Source organism: Alternaria rosae (genome assembly GCF_020736505.1).
Source record: "Alternaria rosae strain MPI-PUGE-AT-0040 chromosome Unknown BKA58scaffold_6, whole genome shotgun sequence".
In the NCBI taxonomy this organism is placed as follows: Eukaryota; Fungi; Ascomycota; class Dothideomycetes; order Pleosporales; family Pleosporaceae; genus Alternaria; species Alternaria rosae.
Genome location: NW_025763575.1, coordinates 2,247,672 through 2,265,707, shown reverse-complemented (window position 1 = coordinate 2,265,707; position 18,036 = coordinate 2,247,672). Strand labels below are relative to the sequence as shown.

General features: G+C 52.7%; 6 protein-coding genes across 6 annotated transcripts; 2 read left to right on the top strand and 4 right to left on the bottom strand.

The window, feature by feature from the left end:
- Positions 1 to 52: 52 nt before the first annotated feature.
- On the top strand, positions 53 to 1,048 carry BKA58DRAFT_421980 (uncharacterized protein; the record flags this gene model as incomplete). Its single annotated transcript, XM_046172812.1, has 4 exons — positions 53 to 115; positions 176 to 209; positions 272 to 347; positions 476 to 1,048. The coding sequence occupies exons 3-4, from the start codon at positions 309 to 311 to the stop codon at positions 1,046 to 1,048; spliced, it is 612 nt and encodes a 203-aa protein (XP_046024651.1). The 5' UTR covers positions 53 to 115; positions 176 to 209; positions 272 to 308.
- A 1,187-nt stretch (positions 1,049 to 2,235) lies between these two features.
- Positions 2,236 to 3,096, top strand: BKA58DRAFT_300003 (heterokaryon incompatibility protein-domain-containing protein; the record flags this gene model as incomplete). The annotated part of the gene is made up of 2 exons (XM_046166912.1): positions 2,236 to 2,451; positions 2,518 to 3,096. Coding segments are annotated over 2 exons (795 nt in total), but the record flags the coding sequence as incomplete, so codon positions are not given.
- A 785-nt stretch (positions 3,097 to 3,881) lies between these two features.
- BKA58DRAFT_200312 (uncharacterized protein) lies at positions 3,882 to 5,180 on the bottom strand. The gene is made up of 2 exons (XM_046165809.1): positions 4,387 to 5,180; positions 3,882 to 4,277 (listed from the first exon to the last, which is right to left on the bottom strand). The coding sequence occupies exons 1-2, from the start codon at positions 4,774 to 4,776 to the stop codon at positions 4,071 to 4,073; spliced, it is 597 nt and encodes a 198-aa protein (XP_046024649.1). The 5' UTR covers positions 4,777 to 5,180; the 3' UTR covers positions 3,882 to 4,070.
- A 407-nt stretch (positions 5,181 to 5,587) lies between these two features.
- On the bottom strand, positions 5,588 to 7,055 carry BKA58DRAFT_200310 (adenylate kinase-like protein cytosolic). Its single transcript, XM_046165808.1, has 4 exons — positions 6,512 to 7,055; positions 6,400 to 6,452; positions 6,192 to 6,346; positions 5,588 to 6,134 (listed from the first exon to the last, which is right to left on the bottom strand). The coding sequence occupies exons 1-4, from the start codon at positions 6,672 to 6,674 to the stop codon at positions 5,672 to 5,674; spliced, it is 834 nt and encodes a 277-aa protein (XP_046024648.1). The 5' UTR covers positions 6,675 to 7,055; the 3' UTR covers positions 5,588 to 5,671.
- Positions 7,056 to 7,436: 381 nt separating this feature from the next.
- On the bottom strand, positions 7,437 to 10,080 carry BKA58DRAFT_412403 (RNA12 protein-domain-containing protein; the record flags this gene model as incomplete). The annotated part of the gene is made up of 3 exons (XM_046172351.1): positions 7,437 to 9,009; positions 9,056 to 9,928; positions 9,980 to 10,080. The coding sequence occupies 3 exons, from the start codon at positions 10,078 to 10,080 to the stop codon at positions 7,437 to 7,439; spliced, it is 2,547 nt and encodes an 848-aa protein (XP_046024647.1).
- A 467-nt stretch (positions 10,081 to 10,547) lies between these two features.
- Positions 10,548 to 17,661, bottom strand: BKA58DRAFT_200328 (uncharacterized protein). The gene is made up of 6 exons (XM_046165810.1): positions 17,235 to 17,661; positions 17,141 to 17,181; positions 13,737 to 17,086; positions 12,170 to 13,684; positions 12,083 to 12,117; positions 10,548 to 12,019 (listed from the first exon to the last, which is right to left on the bottom strand). Exons 1-6 carry the CDS (start codon positions 17,420 to 17,422, stop codon positions 10,720 to 10,722), a joined length of 6,429 nt encoding a protein of 2,142 aa, XP_046024646.1. The 5' UTR covers positions 17,423 to 17,661; the 3' UTR covers positions 10,548 to 10,719.
- Positions 17,662 to 18,036: the final 375 nt, after the last annotated feature.

Here is an 18,036-nt window from a genome sequence, read left to right as displayed (position 1 = left end):
TTCTCAGGTAGCATTGCCTTCTGGTCTAGACAAGTAAGAGACTGGACGTTCTGCACAACACACCACGTCAGTTGTCCGATCCGATACACATCGAGGCCATATTGGAAGCTTTGAAGTAAGAACTGTGCGACTTGTATCTTTGTCAATTTAGGAAACGGAACTAACAAGAGTTCAGGGAAGAAGATTATGGAATGCTATGTACCGTTCTGGTATGCAGTTGGCGCCAAGTCAACATCACATCGTGTATCGACAAAGTATAACTTTATGGAAGACCAGGTCATGATTCGCGTATCTAACACTGTAACACTATGGGTTATCTACGTGACGTTAATAACGTACACTCAGAGGTATGTGCACAGTGTATCGATCCACTCCGTATAAACCTTGACTGCGGTGTTGCTAAATTATCGACATTAACAACCTCGCGCAAGCAGACCTCTATTGTCATACGTGACTCGAGCCGATCCATTTCCAGCACCCAAAGATACATCGAAGTTCCTTCGATACTGCCCATTCAATGACCGTAAAGTCGAGCCACGAGATATCAGACGAAACTTATAAGCGTCGCAACCGAGCCGACAGCGGTACATTCGCATGTGACAACGAAGCAGATTCTTTCTGCAAAACAATGCTACGTTTTACCGACTACCTGATCGAACAAGACCCCAAGCTTGGAAAGCCTGATCAGCTTACCCTACGTTACTTCAGGCGAGTCTACCAGATCCCGGACAATACTAATTACGTGATTACCAAATTTCTGAACCGTATCAAACTCATCACGGCACCCTCTGATCCTGCCGACGTACCAGGTTTGGCTCATTGCATACAACTCGTGTCGAATCATGAGTCAGGAAGTTGGGCCGAGAACCGGGCTAAGAATGAGCGTACGGTCAAGGATTTACTACTAGACCGAACAAACCGGGCATGTAATCGCGATACCTTCGCTGTTGGAAAGGTCGTCGGCGGACGATGGACTATCATGTCCGAGTTGGGCTTCGGCAACGGAACTTATAATCAAGGCATCCTTTTCGTGCGCGATTGTCTCTAGGAAGACATGCGTATCATGAAGATCTTACCTTCAGAAGCCATGTATCCTGGATTTCAAGCCTGAGAGATAGATGTCTTGAGCCGGCTTCATCATCACAACATCATCATTCTAAACCTGAAAGTGCTCTTTGCACATAAAGACGTCATTCCCGCAACGGGTAGGGTGGCTGTCGATCGCCCAATGGACCCCACAAGCTCGACGCCTTGAGGTCTGTGGCCGATGCATCACCACACCCGCCTGGGTCAGCATCAACTGTGGTCGCGCGACAAACGGATTCATGCAGCCACTGATCTCATACCAGTGCACTCAATCGAACGCCAACAGGGCCTGATTGCGCAGTCGCTCTCACGATGTCCGAGGGCAACACCGCTGGATGTACTATCGAGCTGAGCGTTCATTGAACACTCTGTGACATCCCAAACAACTATTTCTACCAATGAGGGCTTTGGGCATCGTAAATTGTTCGAGAACATATGTTGATAATGTCGCGTATGCGTTGGTTCAACAGCCACTACGCTTTGACAATGTGCATAGCCTTGTCATCTTTCACGAGGTAGTATTGCAGCCTCGCGCCACTAGCGCTTACGAACGCTGTCCTATATTGCGGGGTTGAAACCAAAGCTCCAGGCATCATCCTTATCGTAAAATCGTTCCTGGAGATGACGTTGATCAGGGGGCCTGTTTGTGCTGCTATCCTAAGAGAGACGCGAAGAGAAGTGTACGGGTGTGATGCACCCTCATTGGAAGACTCAGCCCGATGTGGATGCCACTACTGTAGTGCTGTATGTGAGGTCAGGCCAGCGCCTTGCAATAAAGATGGCCTGTCGGTGCTATCAGGAGTTCTCGAAAACTCGCTGTGCGTAAGATATTTTGAAGATTTCGTTGAAAATGGGTATAAACAGATTCGGTCCTTTGACAGAGAGCTTTTCACTTTGAGCAGTAAGTCCGCAATCATTGATGCTGATGACTTTTCTGACGAATATGTAGGCCAAGACGACCCTATCCTTCCCCCAGCAAGAGTAATCTCAGGTGATACTGGTTCGAGACAGAGCTTCGAAACTATCCGAAAATGGCTTGATACGTGTATAGGCACCCACAAAAGCTTATGCTCACTACCACATGCCGAGGAAGCCTACTCGAAATTACCCGACCGAGTGATAGAAGTGAGCTTGGACAATCCACAAAAGATTCGCTTGATCGATACCGGGAACAAGAGAGAGCGATATGCATGTTTAAGCCACTGTTGGGGCGGGCAATACCCTTTACGGACAACTAAAAAACCGGATACTTTGTCAGATCACCTAGAAAATATCGAAGAGCAAGACCTCCCAAAAACGTTTCGGGATGCTATCAAAGTTATTGTCGAACTTGGTATCCGCTTTATTTGGATCGATTCGCTATGTGTATGCAGTTCCCATTCGGTTTCCATGTTTGCAATAATCTGGTATCAGAACTAACATAGTCACTAGATTGTTCAAGATGACGATAAGGATTGGCAAGTCCAATCCGCACAGATGGCCAGCATCTACGCTAATTCCACATTAACAATTGCGGCTTCGGCATCTTCAGGCCCACACGAGGGTCTTTTTCGAGTCGCAGCTCCTGATCTTATTGGGTGGTCTATCTCAAACTTTCCAGATATTCGCGCGAGAAAACCACTTCAACACGACTCGGAACGCCTACCACTTCTTGAAAGAGGCTGGGTATTCCAGGAGCGGCTCCTGAGTCCGCGAGTTCTCCATTTTACAGATCATGAGCTCATTTGGGAGTGCATGGAACACTTAGACTGTGAATGTCAGAGACTCGAAAACCCAACCGCACACTTTTGGTCGGTATCTAAGCAATTATGCCATCCGGACCGATGGCGCTTACTCAAAGACGATCATTCTGAAATTACAGACGTATGGATGCGACTCATCATGGATTATTTCCAGCTCGCATTGTCGAAACCAGATGACATTTTCCCGGCGATCTCAGGTATCGCCAAAAGCTTTGGAGAAGCTACTGGATGGGACTACTTTGCAGGCATGTGGAAACAAACAATGATACACTGTCTCACGTGGTATACAGTCCACTGCGGTTCAGCAACCCGGTGCATGCCGTGGCGCGCACCCACGTTTTCATGGGCTTCTATCCAGTTCAAAAATGGCTCGTTTTATGGTCAATATGACGTTCCTGACTCGGAAGTATCAGCTACCGTCGTGCAAGTCGAGTGTTGTCCGAAAGGCGATGATCCTACGGGACAATTGGAGAGCGGATATCTCATCCTATCCGGCACCTTGATACAGGCAACCATTTTTGGCAGTATGCATGGAGGTGACATCAAAAACCTCCCATCTGAAGGACCGAATGCACGCATCTATTCGTATCCTCTTCACGCTGACGTCAACTTGATGCAGGCAGGTTACGAAGTGCATGATGGTGCGTCGGTGTTCTGTCTGGAACTGCTTATTAGGAAGCCTTCCAGACTCGATCGTAGAGGTGGAGTGTCTTTGGTTTTGATTAAGAGTAACTTGACAGCATGGGAGTGGAATGGTATAAAGGGCGACTGCGTATTCGAGAGGATAGGACTTCTGAAAGAGACCCTCGAGAGATCATCACCGGCGCACGCTATACAGCGCGACGCGATTGTGAAGATCGTATGATTTCCAGGTCAGAGGGCTGTCTGATGGCAGGAGTCCATGATGAAAAGGAAGTGATTGCAACGGGAATCATGAGAGTAATGGTATTGGAACATCGAAGTATGAGATCTGTTTGATAAGCACATACCGCTCTCTCTATTGAAATACATGCCTGTAAATCTGCTTTGCCAAATCCCCTAGTAGCAATCGAACGCCACAACACCATGCTAAATGCAGTGCAATGGTAACGCAACCTATCTCTTCTCTAAGCATCCCCCGAAGCTACCATAGCACCAACATTGTGCATACCCTCTAATCCATATCGCATGCTCATAACCGCATCCTCCTCATCCTGTCGTCAAACCTCGGTTCACCTCCTCTTCCCAACCCTTCCTCCTCAACTAACCTAACCACACCCACCAGAACAGCAAAATAACCGCCGCAAAGAACCCGACCCAAACCTTCCACCCCACGCCCGTCTTCTGCGCCATCCTCAACATGCGATTCATCGTCCCCTTTATCTTATGTCTCGAGTTCTCAAACTGGTCGTTCATTTTCTCGGCGAGGGTGGTGGAGTCGCGGATTTCGTCGCCAATGAGGTGGGTTAACTTTCCGAGCGTTAGCGGGATAATTCATAGAACAAATTGACAAGAAGACGGGATAAATGGAGAGGGGAAAAGAAGGGAGGTAATGGGTTAGAGGAAATGGGAAACATACATCCTTCAACATCTTAACCTTGCCCGTCAACACACCAACATGCTCATCATTCTGACTCTCCAACTCATCCAACACAGCCGCCGAGTACTGCCCTCTTGAATTCGGTGTCGCAGCCCGATATATGCCATCTCTCCCATCATCACTCCCCCTTCCGCCTCCTACGCCGTATCCTCCGTATCCACTCATCCCTCCACCTCCAGGATACAAGCCTCCACTACTACTCCCAGGATACGCATCCGCAGAAGGACCAGGATACCCATATCCTTGACTTATACTAGCATTGTAAGGGGAAGCGCGGGATTTGTTTTTTGATTTCGAGGGTGAGGCGCTGCGGTTGTACGAGGAGAAGAGGTCGTCGCGGGGGTCGGCGCGGGTGAATCTACTTGACATTGTAGCGGATATGCGATGTGCGGTATACGGTGTGTAGAGTGTGGTAGCCCTTTTCTGGGGTTTGGGCGAAGCGTTCTGGGCTGAGCCTCGTCTTCGTCTTCGTCGCGTTGTGCTTGAGGCTCGAGATATGAGTTTTGAAGCAGCGCGCGCGAGGAATGTCGATGCGTATGTGATTGCGATTGCGGGTGCGACTGGGGTGAATGCGCGTATACGATACGGGGGGCTAATCGTGTTATGTGGAGTAGATTGCGCTGAGGACACTTTTTCGCGGGAGTGACAAGTCGCCCCGGAGGTTAGGAGAAGCTGTGTTGTGCTAACGCCGAGGCCACGGGTTCGCGCGACTTGGGACTAGGGAACACGTTGTTGGAACGCTGGCGGCGGCAGGAGGGAGCACGTGTGTTCGTGGTGCAAGTAATGTTCGTAGCAAGGTAGTGACTTGTGAGTAGTATGGTGTATATGTTCAAATCATCAGGGTAAGGCACTTTCTTAAACTTCGTCAGCCCGGAGTGAGGTTGCAGAACCACGATTCGAAAAAGGCCACATTTGCGACCACATAAGCATCATTCATGAACATCTCTGGCATTCCTGATCTCGGTAGACTACCAGAAAACCAGTCTGCAAGAGCCATATGAAATACACAGGTATGCCCCCACAGACTACCCACACCACGCGTATGCATCTGTACAAGTACAAGGAGCCCATCCAAACCATATGTGCATTCTTTCATTCCAAAGCGTAAAAGTGGACTTTCCTCGTAACGTGGCTTTGAACATGATCATCGGCTGCTGTGAGACTCTACACGTCTCTGCCTGGCGGTATGAAAGCGTAGGCGTGACCCGTAGTTGTATCTTTGCAATCCGGTACCACATTCCCTGCTCACATCTTCGAAGGTCGCCTAGTTCTTGAGCCCAACCTTGTTAAGCAGGCTGCCGGTCCGTCCAGCAACCATAGCCTTGTCATCGAAAATCTTAAGCAGACTCTTCCACACCTGGCCGGGCTCTTGGCTCGCATCGACTGGCTTCCAGATACCAGTCTTCTGGTAGTATGCGACGACTGGCGCAGTCTGCGCATGGTATGTTGACAGGCGCTTCTTAAGCGTGTCCTCGTTGTCATCGGAGCGCTGGATGAGCGGCTCACCCGTTACGTCGTCCGTCATGGAGGTCTTGGGCGGGTTGAAAATCTTGTGGTAGGAGCGGCCGGAGGCGGGGTGCACGAGGCGACCGGTGATGCGCGAGACGAGGAGGCCGTCGTCGATTTGCAGTTCTACGGCGTGTTGGAGGGGCTTCTTGGTTATGCTGAGCATGCCGTCGAGCTTTTCGGCTTGCGTTACTGTGCGGGGGAAGCCGTCGAGGATGAATCTGGGGGTGGGGTTGTGTTAGCATGTGCTTTACAGCTGTGTAGAAGAGGAGACGCACCCCTTGGAGCACTCTGCGTTGTTCTCGAGCTCCGTCTTGATCATGTTGATCATGATCTCGTCGCTAACCAGACCACCCGCATCCATAATCTTCTTTGCTTCCCGGCCAAGCGCAGTCTTTGCTGCGACTTGCGCGCGCAGCATGTCTCCGGTAGCCTGCAATCTGTCAGCCCCCATATCCTACTTCCCACCGATTCAGAAGAACATACAAGATGGCAAGCGCAGAACTTCTCCTTGATCTTCGGCGCTTGAGTACCCTTGCCTAACATGCCATGTAAGCAAAACCGCCTTTTTTACCCTCTCCAGTCGGGAACAACATACCAGCACCGGGTGGACCCATCAAAATCATCCTGACGCTCTCCGCAGACGCAGGCGCAGCCCCATTCTGACCCGCGAGTCTCTTTTCCAAGTCAGCGATGCGCTTCTCAAGGCTGGTGACGGTGCTCTTGAGGTCATCGACCGAAGCATCTGTTAAAGGTGCCATTGCGCCGAAGTTGTGAGGAAGATAAGTCCGGTGGGGAAGATAAAAGTGGGTGGGAAAAGTAAAGGACGATGAGTAGAGCAAGATAATGCGCGGACCGCTGGGAGGGGATTAAGGACGGTTGCGCAATGGCAGTGGGCAAGGTCGCGTTGTGGATGAGGTGGAGCTCACGGTCGAGTTGCTTGCTCGGTTGTGCACGTCCCTGCTTTCAACTTCGGCTGCTGCGGCGGGAAAATGCGTCCCTTCTGCCCGATCCTCGGTCTCACCCTGGTATTGGCGCGGTGATGTCAGAGGGAAATGCGCCGCGGGCTATGCTGGGCACAGTGCTAGCGGTGAATTCGCTGCTTTGATTAATGTTGATGGTACTTTGTGCAGCAATTCAGAACCCGGTTCGTTTCTGAGGCCAGTGCATCATAAGCATTGAACAGGTGGGGTCATGGTAATTTCACACGGATGCGCGCATAGCATCTACGGCCTGCATACTCAAATGCTGAGGTTAGTACGGACTGGAACAAATACTTGCATCTATATGTCGCATTGGAGGGCATGAATCGGAAATATACACAGCTACATATAGAGTACAAGGTGTTCAAAAAGTACACCGGCATTGCGATCGTGTGTAGTGCTGCTCGACCCCGTTATGCCTGCATTCCAGCACCAGCACATTCATCATAGCAATTGCACTGAAGGGAGATGGTATCATTATATACGTTGTTCTTACATCCTCACCACTCCTCCCCTTCCCCTTCCCAACCCCCAAAACACCTAATACTCATTCCCAAGCACCTTCTTCAACCCCTTCACCTCCCCCTCATACCTCTCCACCTTCCCCTGACTCACCATCAACTTGCTCAGTAGATAATTCACTCGTCCCGCCGTCTGTGCAGGCTGATTCCTCAACTTACTCAGCAACAACAACTCATTCTCACATTTATCAATCGTCGCATTCTCGATCTTCGTCAGGTGCGTGAAGATCGCCAGGTCCAAGCGACTTTTCAACACCTTATCCTCGGTCAAGCGCTTGAAAGCGGGGTGGTAGACGGGTTTCCCAGGTTTGATAACAGAAGGCCGGCCGTTTGCGCCGGAGACGATGGATATGAGTTCGGCTTGTTCGAGAGCACGGAGAACGGATTCACCGCCTGTTTTCAGGATGTCGTCGATGAGGACTTCGTTGTAGCGGAGGCTTTCCTTCTGGGCGAGTTCCTTGATGAGGAACCAGGCTTGTTCGGCGTTCCAGTGGCGGTTCCCCCCTTCGTCTTCTGCACCGAAGATGAACATCTTGAGGATCTCGGAGGCGGACTGGTCGATGATTTCGTGGACGGCTTTGGTGGGTGTTTCGCCTGTCTTGATACGGCGGGATAGGAATTCGAGATCTGTGAGGCGGCCGCCTAGGAGATCGATGCAGGTATCAAGCTCGTCGAGGTCATCGCGGTGTTGAGAGGGTAGCTTCTTGGGCGAGCCGTCTTTTGGCGCTGGGTCGTCTTCGACATCTGCGTCTAGATGGGTAATCACGAATCGCTTCGCTACTTCGGGGCTGCAATCGGACAGTGATATCTGACGGAACATGCGGTCTGGCATGGCCTTTGAGAGCGACTTGCTGAATGCGACATCGTTGGTCAAGAAGATAACGTGAGCCACGTTAGTTGTTGTGAGACGCGCAGCCCACTCAGCAATCTTGTCATAGACGATACCGCCTTCCTGACTCTTGTGAAGGAAGTTATCAATCACAACGATCGGTCTGCGTTCCGGGTGTGCCTCAAGCCACTCGTCATCGCCCAAATGCGCATCCTTGTCATTCTTGTGTCGTGTATCCAGTGCGATTTGTCGTAAAGCCGAGGTAGTCGTGTTCCAGATCTTGCTGAGTTGAGAATCAAGAGTCTCTGAGAAGCCAGTTTTGACGCCTGTAGCACCTTGAGCGGCCATGTCAATCATTCCAGATATGCTGTTCATCCAACTGAAAACCGGTCTGTATCCAACAGAAAGCGCAGCAGCGTTGATGGTAGCACTTTCTCCTCGGGCTTCTTGGATGGGCTTGCAGTCGATCACAAGCTTGAGTTTCTTATCCTCCAAGGCCTGGTCTACGACAAGTTCGCGCTTTCCAGAACCGCGAGGACCCTGAACGATGATGAAGGTTTCGGCCGTCTCCATTAACCACGTCTGAATCTGTTCAATATTGTCTTTCCTGTCGTCCCAGATGGCGTCCATTCCGTCGTCGTCATCGCGCTTCTTCCCGCCGTGGATGATGTCTGTAGCATAACCTTTGATCCATTGGTACCATTTGTTGTCTTCAATGTGGAAATTGCGAGTGATGTGAGCCTTGACAAAGAATGTTCGGATGCTGTGGTTTTGTCAGTTCGGGTTATAAACGTGCATGGCTGACTTACGGATCGAAGATGATAGCAACAGTACCAGCAATGAGCGCAGCTACAATGGGAATGATAATCCTGGGATGACCAAAGATCCAATCCCTGATATACCGCGGTTTGATCTTCTGCTCATACTTCAACCTCAAGACCGTACCCAACTTGCCACCGCCTTCAGCCTCAGATACAACATAGCCATGCATGCAGTTCCTCGCCATGATCGCTTTGCCAATGCTAGTATAGTCCAGATACGCGAACTTGGGAAGAACCTTCGAGTCAGGAGGTTGCATAACAATATCTCCCAGTTTGCCATAAGGCCTGAAGAACTGGAAGAGTTGTTCTTGGCTCATCTCCACAGCCTCGGAAGCTGGCACGCCTGCCTCCGCAGACACGAACTCAACCCGGAGGCGTGAAGCTGGGAGACGCATGAGATCCTCCACCCATGGTTTTCCCTTGACCATCTTCGCGCGCATCCTCTTCCACGGACTCCACCATGGCTTGACTGGCTCATCTCTCAGGTACTGCTGCAGCACTTTCTCGATCTCAGAAGCGGATGCATTTCCATCATGAGTGAATTTGACGAACGCTCCTCCCTCCCTCGTCCGCGGGAGCACCTCAGTGCCAGTAATTTGCAAGTTGCGTTTCGCACTGGCTCGCTCAATAACGGCTTTCGGGTCGGTGCCAGAGATGGTGGGGCTGATGAGGCGATCGAAGAGCCCAGGGAGAGGAAGTCCTAGTACCTTGCGGATCTGGATGGGGAAAACATTGTTGAAGAAGAGGATTCCTTCGTTGGGTCCGGCGCTGATGTGACCAGTCTTGTCTTCGCCTGCCTGCAGTCCAGTTACATAGCGAGCGGAGACGGTCCACGGTCTTCGACAACCCAGACTACTTGGCCTCAATGTCGAAACAAGTGTCGGATGGATATTCCTGATAACTCGTTAGTACACTTTCGATGATCGGCAACAAGGATCGGCTCCGTGAACGTGCCTGACCGGCCCTTGCAGAGGGCGACGACAGGTATGGTGCCATCCAGTACGGGGTATCATCTTCGCAATCTAATTGTCACCGGGGCATGGCGACATGTAGAGTGAGTTGAAGATCGCTCGAGCGATGTTTGCTGCCTAGGGTGTGGTTTGTTGATGGCGAATCTGGAATTGGAGGTGCGTGACGTCACTAAACTTGAATCTTGGCTTTGTGCATTCGCGGCCTGGCGAAGCGAAGCAACTGCGACCAACCGTGACTGATCGGAAAACATATAATGTCTACCAAAAAGGACAGTATAAGTATTTTGAACTGTTGCGGTACATGTCTGCATTGTTGTTGAAGCACGTATCTTCGACATATAGTGCCATATCGGGAGACTCACAAGGATCACTCAACGAGTCATCATCTGATAATTTAAGCATAGCATTCGCATATATATACAAATTGGGTGCGAAATGAATAAACCAAAAGCCAACAACCAAAGCAAGAAAACATTGTACACTGCAGGTGCCACCCAGCTGACTCCGCATACTGAAAAGGTATCGTGCAGGTAAACGAGGGAAAATGCTTGCACACAAAAGATCAAACGCCCAACAAGTCGTAATATAACCCGAAACCACCGTCTTTTATCGTGAACCATCCATCTCTTCCCATGCATCCTTTTTACTTCATAAAGTAATCGTTATAATCATAGTCGTTGTCTAGGCGGCGACAGTGACGAGCTTCTCCGTGGGAGCAGCGGTGTGCTTGTGCATGGCCTCGTAGGGTGGGCGCTTGACAATACCACCGGTGACAGGCAGGGAGGTGCCGTAACCGGTGAGGAAGGTGTCGACGTCACGAGCACACTGGCGACCCTCGTTGATACCCCAGACGATAAGGGATTGACCGCGACGGCAGTCACCGGCGGCAAAGACACCGGCAAGGTTGGTGTTGTAGTGACCAGGAGGAGTCTTGATGTTCTTGCGGCCATCGAGCTCGATGACGTCGCTCATGACACGCTGCTCAGGGCCCAAGAAACCCATGGAGAGCAGGACGAGGTCGGCAGGGAAGAACTGCTCGCTGCCCTCAACATGCTTCATGTCCCAGCCGCCAGATGCGGACTTGGTCCATTCAACACGGACAGTGTTGATACCCTTGACCTTGCCGCTGCCGTCATCGACGAAGTCCTTGGACATGACACAGTACTCACGAGGGTCCTTACCCATGTGAGTCTTGACTTCGTTGTGACCGTAGTCGGTACGGAAGATACGTGGCCACTGTGGCCATGGGTTGTCGCGAGCACGCTCCGCGGGAGGCTGGGGCAGAAGCTCGAAGTTGACGACTGACTTGGCGCCATGACGAACGGAGGTACCAATGCAGTCGTTACCAGTATCACCACCTCCGATGACAACGACGTGCTTGTCCTTGGCCGAGATGTAGGCATCGTCAGCCAATTCGGAGTCGAGGAGAGACTTAGTGTTCTTGTGCAAGAACTGCATGGCGTAGTGGATACCCTCCAGGTTGCGGTTGGGGATGGGCAAGTCACGGGCGACAGTTGCTCCAGTGGCGAAGACAACGGCGTCGTACTCCTTGCGGAGAGCATCGAGGTTGGTCTGGCCATCCTCGCCAACAGTGACACCGGTCTTGAAGTTGACACCCTCAGCAGCCATGAAGTCAACACGGCGCTGAACAACCTTCTTGTCGAGCTTCATGTTGGGGATACCGTACATAAGGAGACCACCAACACGGTCAGCACGCTCATAGACGGTGACGGTGTGGCCAGCCTTGTTGAGCTGGTCAGCACAAGCAAGACCAGCAGGACCGGAACCGATGATGGCAACGGTCTTTCCAGAGCGGACTTGTGGTGGTGAGGGTACCATCCAGCCCTTCTCGAAACCACGGTCAATGATGGCGCACTCAATCGACTTGATGCCAACGGGGTCCTCGTTGATGCCAAGAACACAAGCACCCTCGCAAGGAGCTGGGCAAACACGACCAGTGAATTCCGGGAAATTGTTAGTCCTAGGAATCGAGAATTAGTACGCGTTTGTGGCTACAATTAGATGTGGTGTGGTGTGGACTTACATCAAAAGACGGTTGAGGGCGTCACGCCATTGTCCCTGCGAATTTGTTAGCCAAAAGTCCAGCCGGGAGACTACGCAAGGTGCTTACCTGGAAAACGAGTTCGTTCCACTTGGGAATGATGTTACTGATCGGGCAACCAGTATCCGACTGGCAGAAAGGAACACCACAGTCCATGCAACGAGCAGTCTGGTACTTGAGCTCATCCTCGTTGAGACGCTGGTTTAGCTCGGCCCAATCCCTCGTACGGGTCTTGGGGTTGCGGTACTTCTCAGATCGGCGCTGGTACTTCATGAAACCACGGGTCTTGTCAAGGACAAGCGCCTTCTTCTTCTCAGCCTTTGCGTCGGTGACACTCTCCTCAATGTCGAGGAGGTCGCTCTTCTTCTTCTCCTTGGCCTCAGCCTCGGCTTCCTTGTTGCGGGACTCCTCGTGGCTAGCGCGGACGGAGTTGCCAGGGAGGAGAGGAAGAGGGTACTCGTTCTTCTTCTTCTCAGCAGCCTTGGCCTTCTCCTCCAGGAGGACGCGCTTGTAGTCCACGGGCATGACCTTGACGAAGCGTGGCAGCGCGCGGGTGAAGTCGAGAAGGATGCGTGCGGCGAGCTCGGAGCCAGTGTAGTGGTGATGGTCCTCGATGAGTCCACGTACAAAGGCAATCTCCTCTGGCTCCTCGATACCGGAAAGCTCAACCATCTCCTGGTTGACCTTCTGCTCGAAGTCCTTGTGGATGTCAAGGACGTAGGCAATACCACCAGACATACCAGCAGCGAAGTTGCGTCCCGTAGATCCAAGGACAAGGACACGACCGCCAGTCATGTACTCGCAACCATGGTCACCAACACCCTCGACAACCGCTGTGGCACCGGAGTTACGGACACAGAAGCGCTCGGCGGCGATACCGCGGAAGAAGCAGGTACCGCGAGTAGCACCGTACAAGCAGACGTTACCGATAAGAACGTTCTCCTCAGCGCGGTATACGGCGTTGCGGGGAGGGTAGATGATCAGACGACCACCAGAAAGACCCTTACCAACGTAGTCGTTAGAGTCACCCTCAAGCTCAAGAGTGACACCAGGTGCCAGGTAAGCACCGAACGACTGGCCAGCAGAGCCACGGATGTTGACGTGGATGGTGTCTTGAGGTAGACCAGCCTCGCCGTAGCGCTTGCTGATGTGGTATGAGAGAGTAGCGCCAAGAGCACGGTCGGTGTTGACGACATCGCACTCGATACGGGCGGGCAGACCCTTCTCAAGAGCGAGCTCGGACTCAGCAATGAGCTTGTTGTCCAGACGAACGTGGAGACGGTGATCCTGCTTGCGTACATTGAAGGTAGCAACGCCGGGACGAAGAGTGTGCGCAGGAGTCAGGATGAGAGACAGATCAATGTTCTCAGTCTTTGCAGTGCGGAGATCGTCGCGAATACGTAGAACCTCGCAGTGACCAACCATGTCGTTGATGGTTCGGAAACCAAGCTTGGCCATGATCGCACGGAGCTCGTTGGCGATGTAGTAGAAGAAGTTGATGACGTGCTCGGGTGTACCGGAGAACTTCTTTCGCAGCTCAGGGTCCTGGGTTGCGATACCGACAGGGCAGGTGTTGAGATGGCACTGTTCGTAATTAGTATATGACCCACATACATTTCGTACAGTCAAAGCTTACCTTGCGCATCATGATGCAACCCATGGCAATGAGAGGTGTAGTGGCGAAACCCCACTCCTCAGCACCAAGCAGACAAGCAATGGCGACGTCACGTCCAGTCCTCAACTGACCATCAGTCTGAACAATGACACGACCACGGAGGTCGTTGAGGACAAGGGTCTGGTGAGTCTCGGCAAGACCCAATTCCCAGGGAAGACCAGCATACTTGATACCAGTCCATCGAGAAGCACCAGTACCACCGTCGTGACCGGAGATGAGAATGTGGTCAGCCTTGGCCTTGGCGACACCGGAAGCGACGATACCAACACCAGTCTCGGAGACGAGCTTGACGGAGACACGAGCGCGGGGGTTGGAGCACTTGAGATCGTAGATCAGTTGCTTGAGATCTTCGATGGAATAAATGTCGTGGTGGGGAGGAGGACTGATGAGACCGACACCGGGAGTGGAATGACGGGTCTTTGCGATGGAGCCAGAGACCTTGTGGCCGGGAAGCTCACCACCCTCACCAGGCTTAGCACCCTGAGCCATCTTGATCTGAAGCTCGTCGGCATCGGCGAGGTAGTTGGAGGTAACACCGAAACGTCCGGAAGCGATCTGCTTGATAGCGGAGCGCATGGTGTCACCATTCTCCATGCGCAAGCTGCGCTCAGGGTCCTCACCACCCTCACCAGTGTTTGACTTACCGCCAAGACGGTTCATGGCGACAGCAAGGGTAGAGTGAGACTCCATGGAGATGGATCCGTAAGACATGGCACCGGTAACGAAGCGGCGCACGATGTCAGTCCAGGGCTCGACCTGGTCGATGGGGATGGGTGCACGGTCATCGAAGTTGAAGTCAAGGAGACCACGGAGGGTGCAGTCCTTGATGCGCTCGTACTCAGCGATGGAGTAGGCCTCGTATGACTTGTCGTTCTTGGTGCGGACGGCATCCTGGATGTTGGCCATGGCAGTTGGGTCGTTGACGTGAGGCTCGCCTCCGTCACGCCAATGGTACTCACCAGTCTCAGCAAGACCGGGTACCTCGACGATAGCGCGCGATGGATAACCCTTCTCGTGGAGAGCGAAAGCATCGGAAGCGATCAGCTCAAAGGTCATACCCTTGATACGAGAGGCGGTTCCAGTGAAGCACCGGTCAACAACAGAGTCATCAAGACCAAGAGCTTCGAAAATCTGAGCACCCTTGTAGGATGAGAGGGTAGAGATACCCATCTTACTCATGACCTTCAAGATACCACCATCGCAAGAGTGCTTGTAGTTGTCGATGAGCTGCTCGGGGCTGAGCTTCTTCCGGATGACACCCTCGCGGTGCATCTTCAGGATACATTCAATGGCGAGGTAAGGGCAGATGGCGTCAGCACCGTATCCGACGAGCACACACATGTGGTGGACCTCACGAGCCTCTCCAGTCTCGACAACGAGAGCAGCGTTGGACCGCCACTTGTTACGGACGAGATGGTGGTGAACCATACCGGTAGCCAAGCAGGCGGATACGGCGACGCGGTCAGCGGATGCAGCGCGATCGGTCAAGACAAGGATGTTGTCGCCAGCTTGGATACCCTCAGTAGCAGCCTCGCAGATGCGGTCGAGAGCAGCCATGTAGCCCTCAATACCATCGCTCTTAGGGAAGGTAATGTCAATGCTCTTGACAGTCCAGTCAGAGTACAGCTTGTGAGTGTTGGTCAATGCTGTGAACTCCTCAAGAGTCAGGATGGGTGACGGAAGGAGAAGACGACCACACTGTGACTCGTCCATCTCTAGAAGGTTGCCCTGAGGGCCAACGTAGGTCTCCAACGACATGACAATCGCCTCACGGATAGGGTCGATGGGAGGGTTGGTGACTTGGGCGAAAAGCTGACGGAAGTACTCGTACAGCAGACGAGGCTGAGTAGCCAAGCAAGCAAGAGGAGCATCGTTACCCATAGATCCAAGAGCCTCCTTTGAGTCAGCAGCCATGGGACCAAGAAGCAAGCTGACTTGCTCAAGCGAGTAACCGAATGCCCGTAGACGAGGGTCCTCGTGTAGCTTAGTCTCAGTAAGCTGATATGAAAGATCAACACCCTTTGCTGGGACTGCCTCCAGGATCTTGGGAAGAGTAAGCAGGTTCTTCTGGATCCAAGAACGGAAGTCGACGCGCTCTGAGACGCTCTTCTTCAGCTCGGCGTCGTCGACAATACGACCAGCGACAGTATCAACGAGCAACATCCTACCGGGCTGCAGACGACCCTTCTGCACAACGCGCTCTGGCTCAATGGAGATAGTACCAACTTCAGACGCGCAGATGATGCGGTCGTCATCGGTGACGTAGTAACGGCAGGGACGTAGACCGTTTCGGTCGAGGTTGGCACCACAGTATCGTCCATCGGAGAAGGTGAAGAGAGCGGGGCCATCCCAGGGCTCCATCATGCAGGCAGCCCACTCGTAGAAGGCCTGCTTGGCGGGATCCATTGTGTTGTTGCCCTGCCATGCCTCTGGAACCATGAGCATGACTGCTTCTGGGAGTGACAGAACACCGTTGATGGTGAGCAGCTCAAGAACGTTGTCGAAAGCCGCAGAGTCGGAACCACCGTCCTCGACAATAGGGTAGAGGAGGTCGAGTTCCTCGCCGAAAAGGCTAGACTTCATGACACCCTCGCGGGCGCGCATCCAGTTCTTGTTTCCTCGCAGGGTGTTGATTTCACCGTTGTGAGCCGCCCATCGCAGAGGCTGAGCACGGTCCCAACTGGGGAATGTGTTGGTCGAGAAACGGGAGTGCACTAGTGCAAAGTGACCCTCGTAGTCGACGTTGAGCAGGTCGTGGTAGTACTCGTAGACCTGGACGGGAGATAATTGACCCTTGTAAACGATGTTCTTGTTGCTCAGAGAGCAGACATAGAACCAGTTGTGAAGGCCAATGACGTGTGTAGCCCGCTTTCGCATGACATACAGCTGTCGCTCAAAGTACGCATTGTCGTACTTCTCCTGGAAGTCCGCCTTGGGCTCCCGGGCATCGCCGTAGGCAGTCTTCAAAACCACGAATGGCTGGAGAATGATGGGCTCTCGTGAAAGCGCCGCGGGTCCAAGAAGTGTAGAATCGCGGGGAACCGTCCGCCATCCAAGCACCCTCAGGTCGAGTTGGTCTGCAACGTCCTCGAACATGGCCTTGGTCTCCTCCAAGATGGTAGCGTCGGGCTTGAAAAACAGGTTACCAGTGGCGTACTGGCCAAGGTTTGGTAGCTTGTAGCCTTGCTCGCGCTCGAACTCCTTGAGGAAGAAGCGGTGGGGGATGGAGGTCATTACACCTGCACCGTCACCGTCGCGTGCGTCTGAGCCCACGGCTCCTCGATGTGTCATGTTGCATAGCAACGACCGTGCTGGAGATTCGTTAGCACTCTATCCTGCAATACTTTCGCGCTGTTCGCTCTTACCATCGGAGACAATTTTGTGGCTGGCCTTGCCCTTGATGTGACTACGCAAATGTCAGCCCTCACACCCCACAGAAACAGCAATTCCGCAACTCACGCAGCGAAACCGACACCGCAAGCATCTTTCTCGAGCTCCGGGTCATAGAGACCCTGCTTCAAGGGCAGCGCACCTGCCCACGACTTGTTCTCGGGACCATCTTGATACTCAAACACGGAGCTCTGATACTCTTCAATCTGGGGTTCCTGGGGCAATTTTGTATCTTCGGCGAACGAGACCCGACCCATTATATCGGCGAAAGGCCGAATTTCTGGGTTCGTTGGTGTGGGTAGCGGGGCTGCGGTATCGATATGGGAGTGTGGCGGGGTCGCTCGACGCGTCAAGTTGGAGCTGCTGCTCTGGTAATCGTGTCTAGGTGAAGTCTGAGGCGGATGTTAGTTGTCAGTTCGGGGAAGAGTTTGTCGGTGAGTGCGAGCCGAGGATAGAAGATATTTGGTACGGATGCGCCTAGGGCTCTAGCTCAAAAGCAACGAATGTGGGTGGGGATCAGTCGCTGCAAGGACGGGGTCGCTGGTATCTATCACCCCCAAAGCCAACAGAAAGAAGGGCTAGATTCGTCACCAGCTTCACCCGCCGGATATAGGAAATGATGGCTATGACGTTCCCCCGTACCCAGCGGCGACTGATAGCTATTGGAAGCACAAGATGCGCTGATAAGGGAATAGCGAATGGGCTAACGCGGGGCAGCACGCGTAGACCAGTAAAATGAAGGCCGACGACGTGGTTCACACAGGACGGGTGGTGGAGAAGCACATGATTTGGGCGCGGCTGGTGGATGGGTGCAGCGGGTGTACATGTAGGAGGCGGGCAACTTACTTGCTAGAAGGGCTGGTGGAACAGG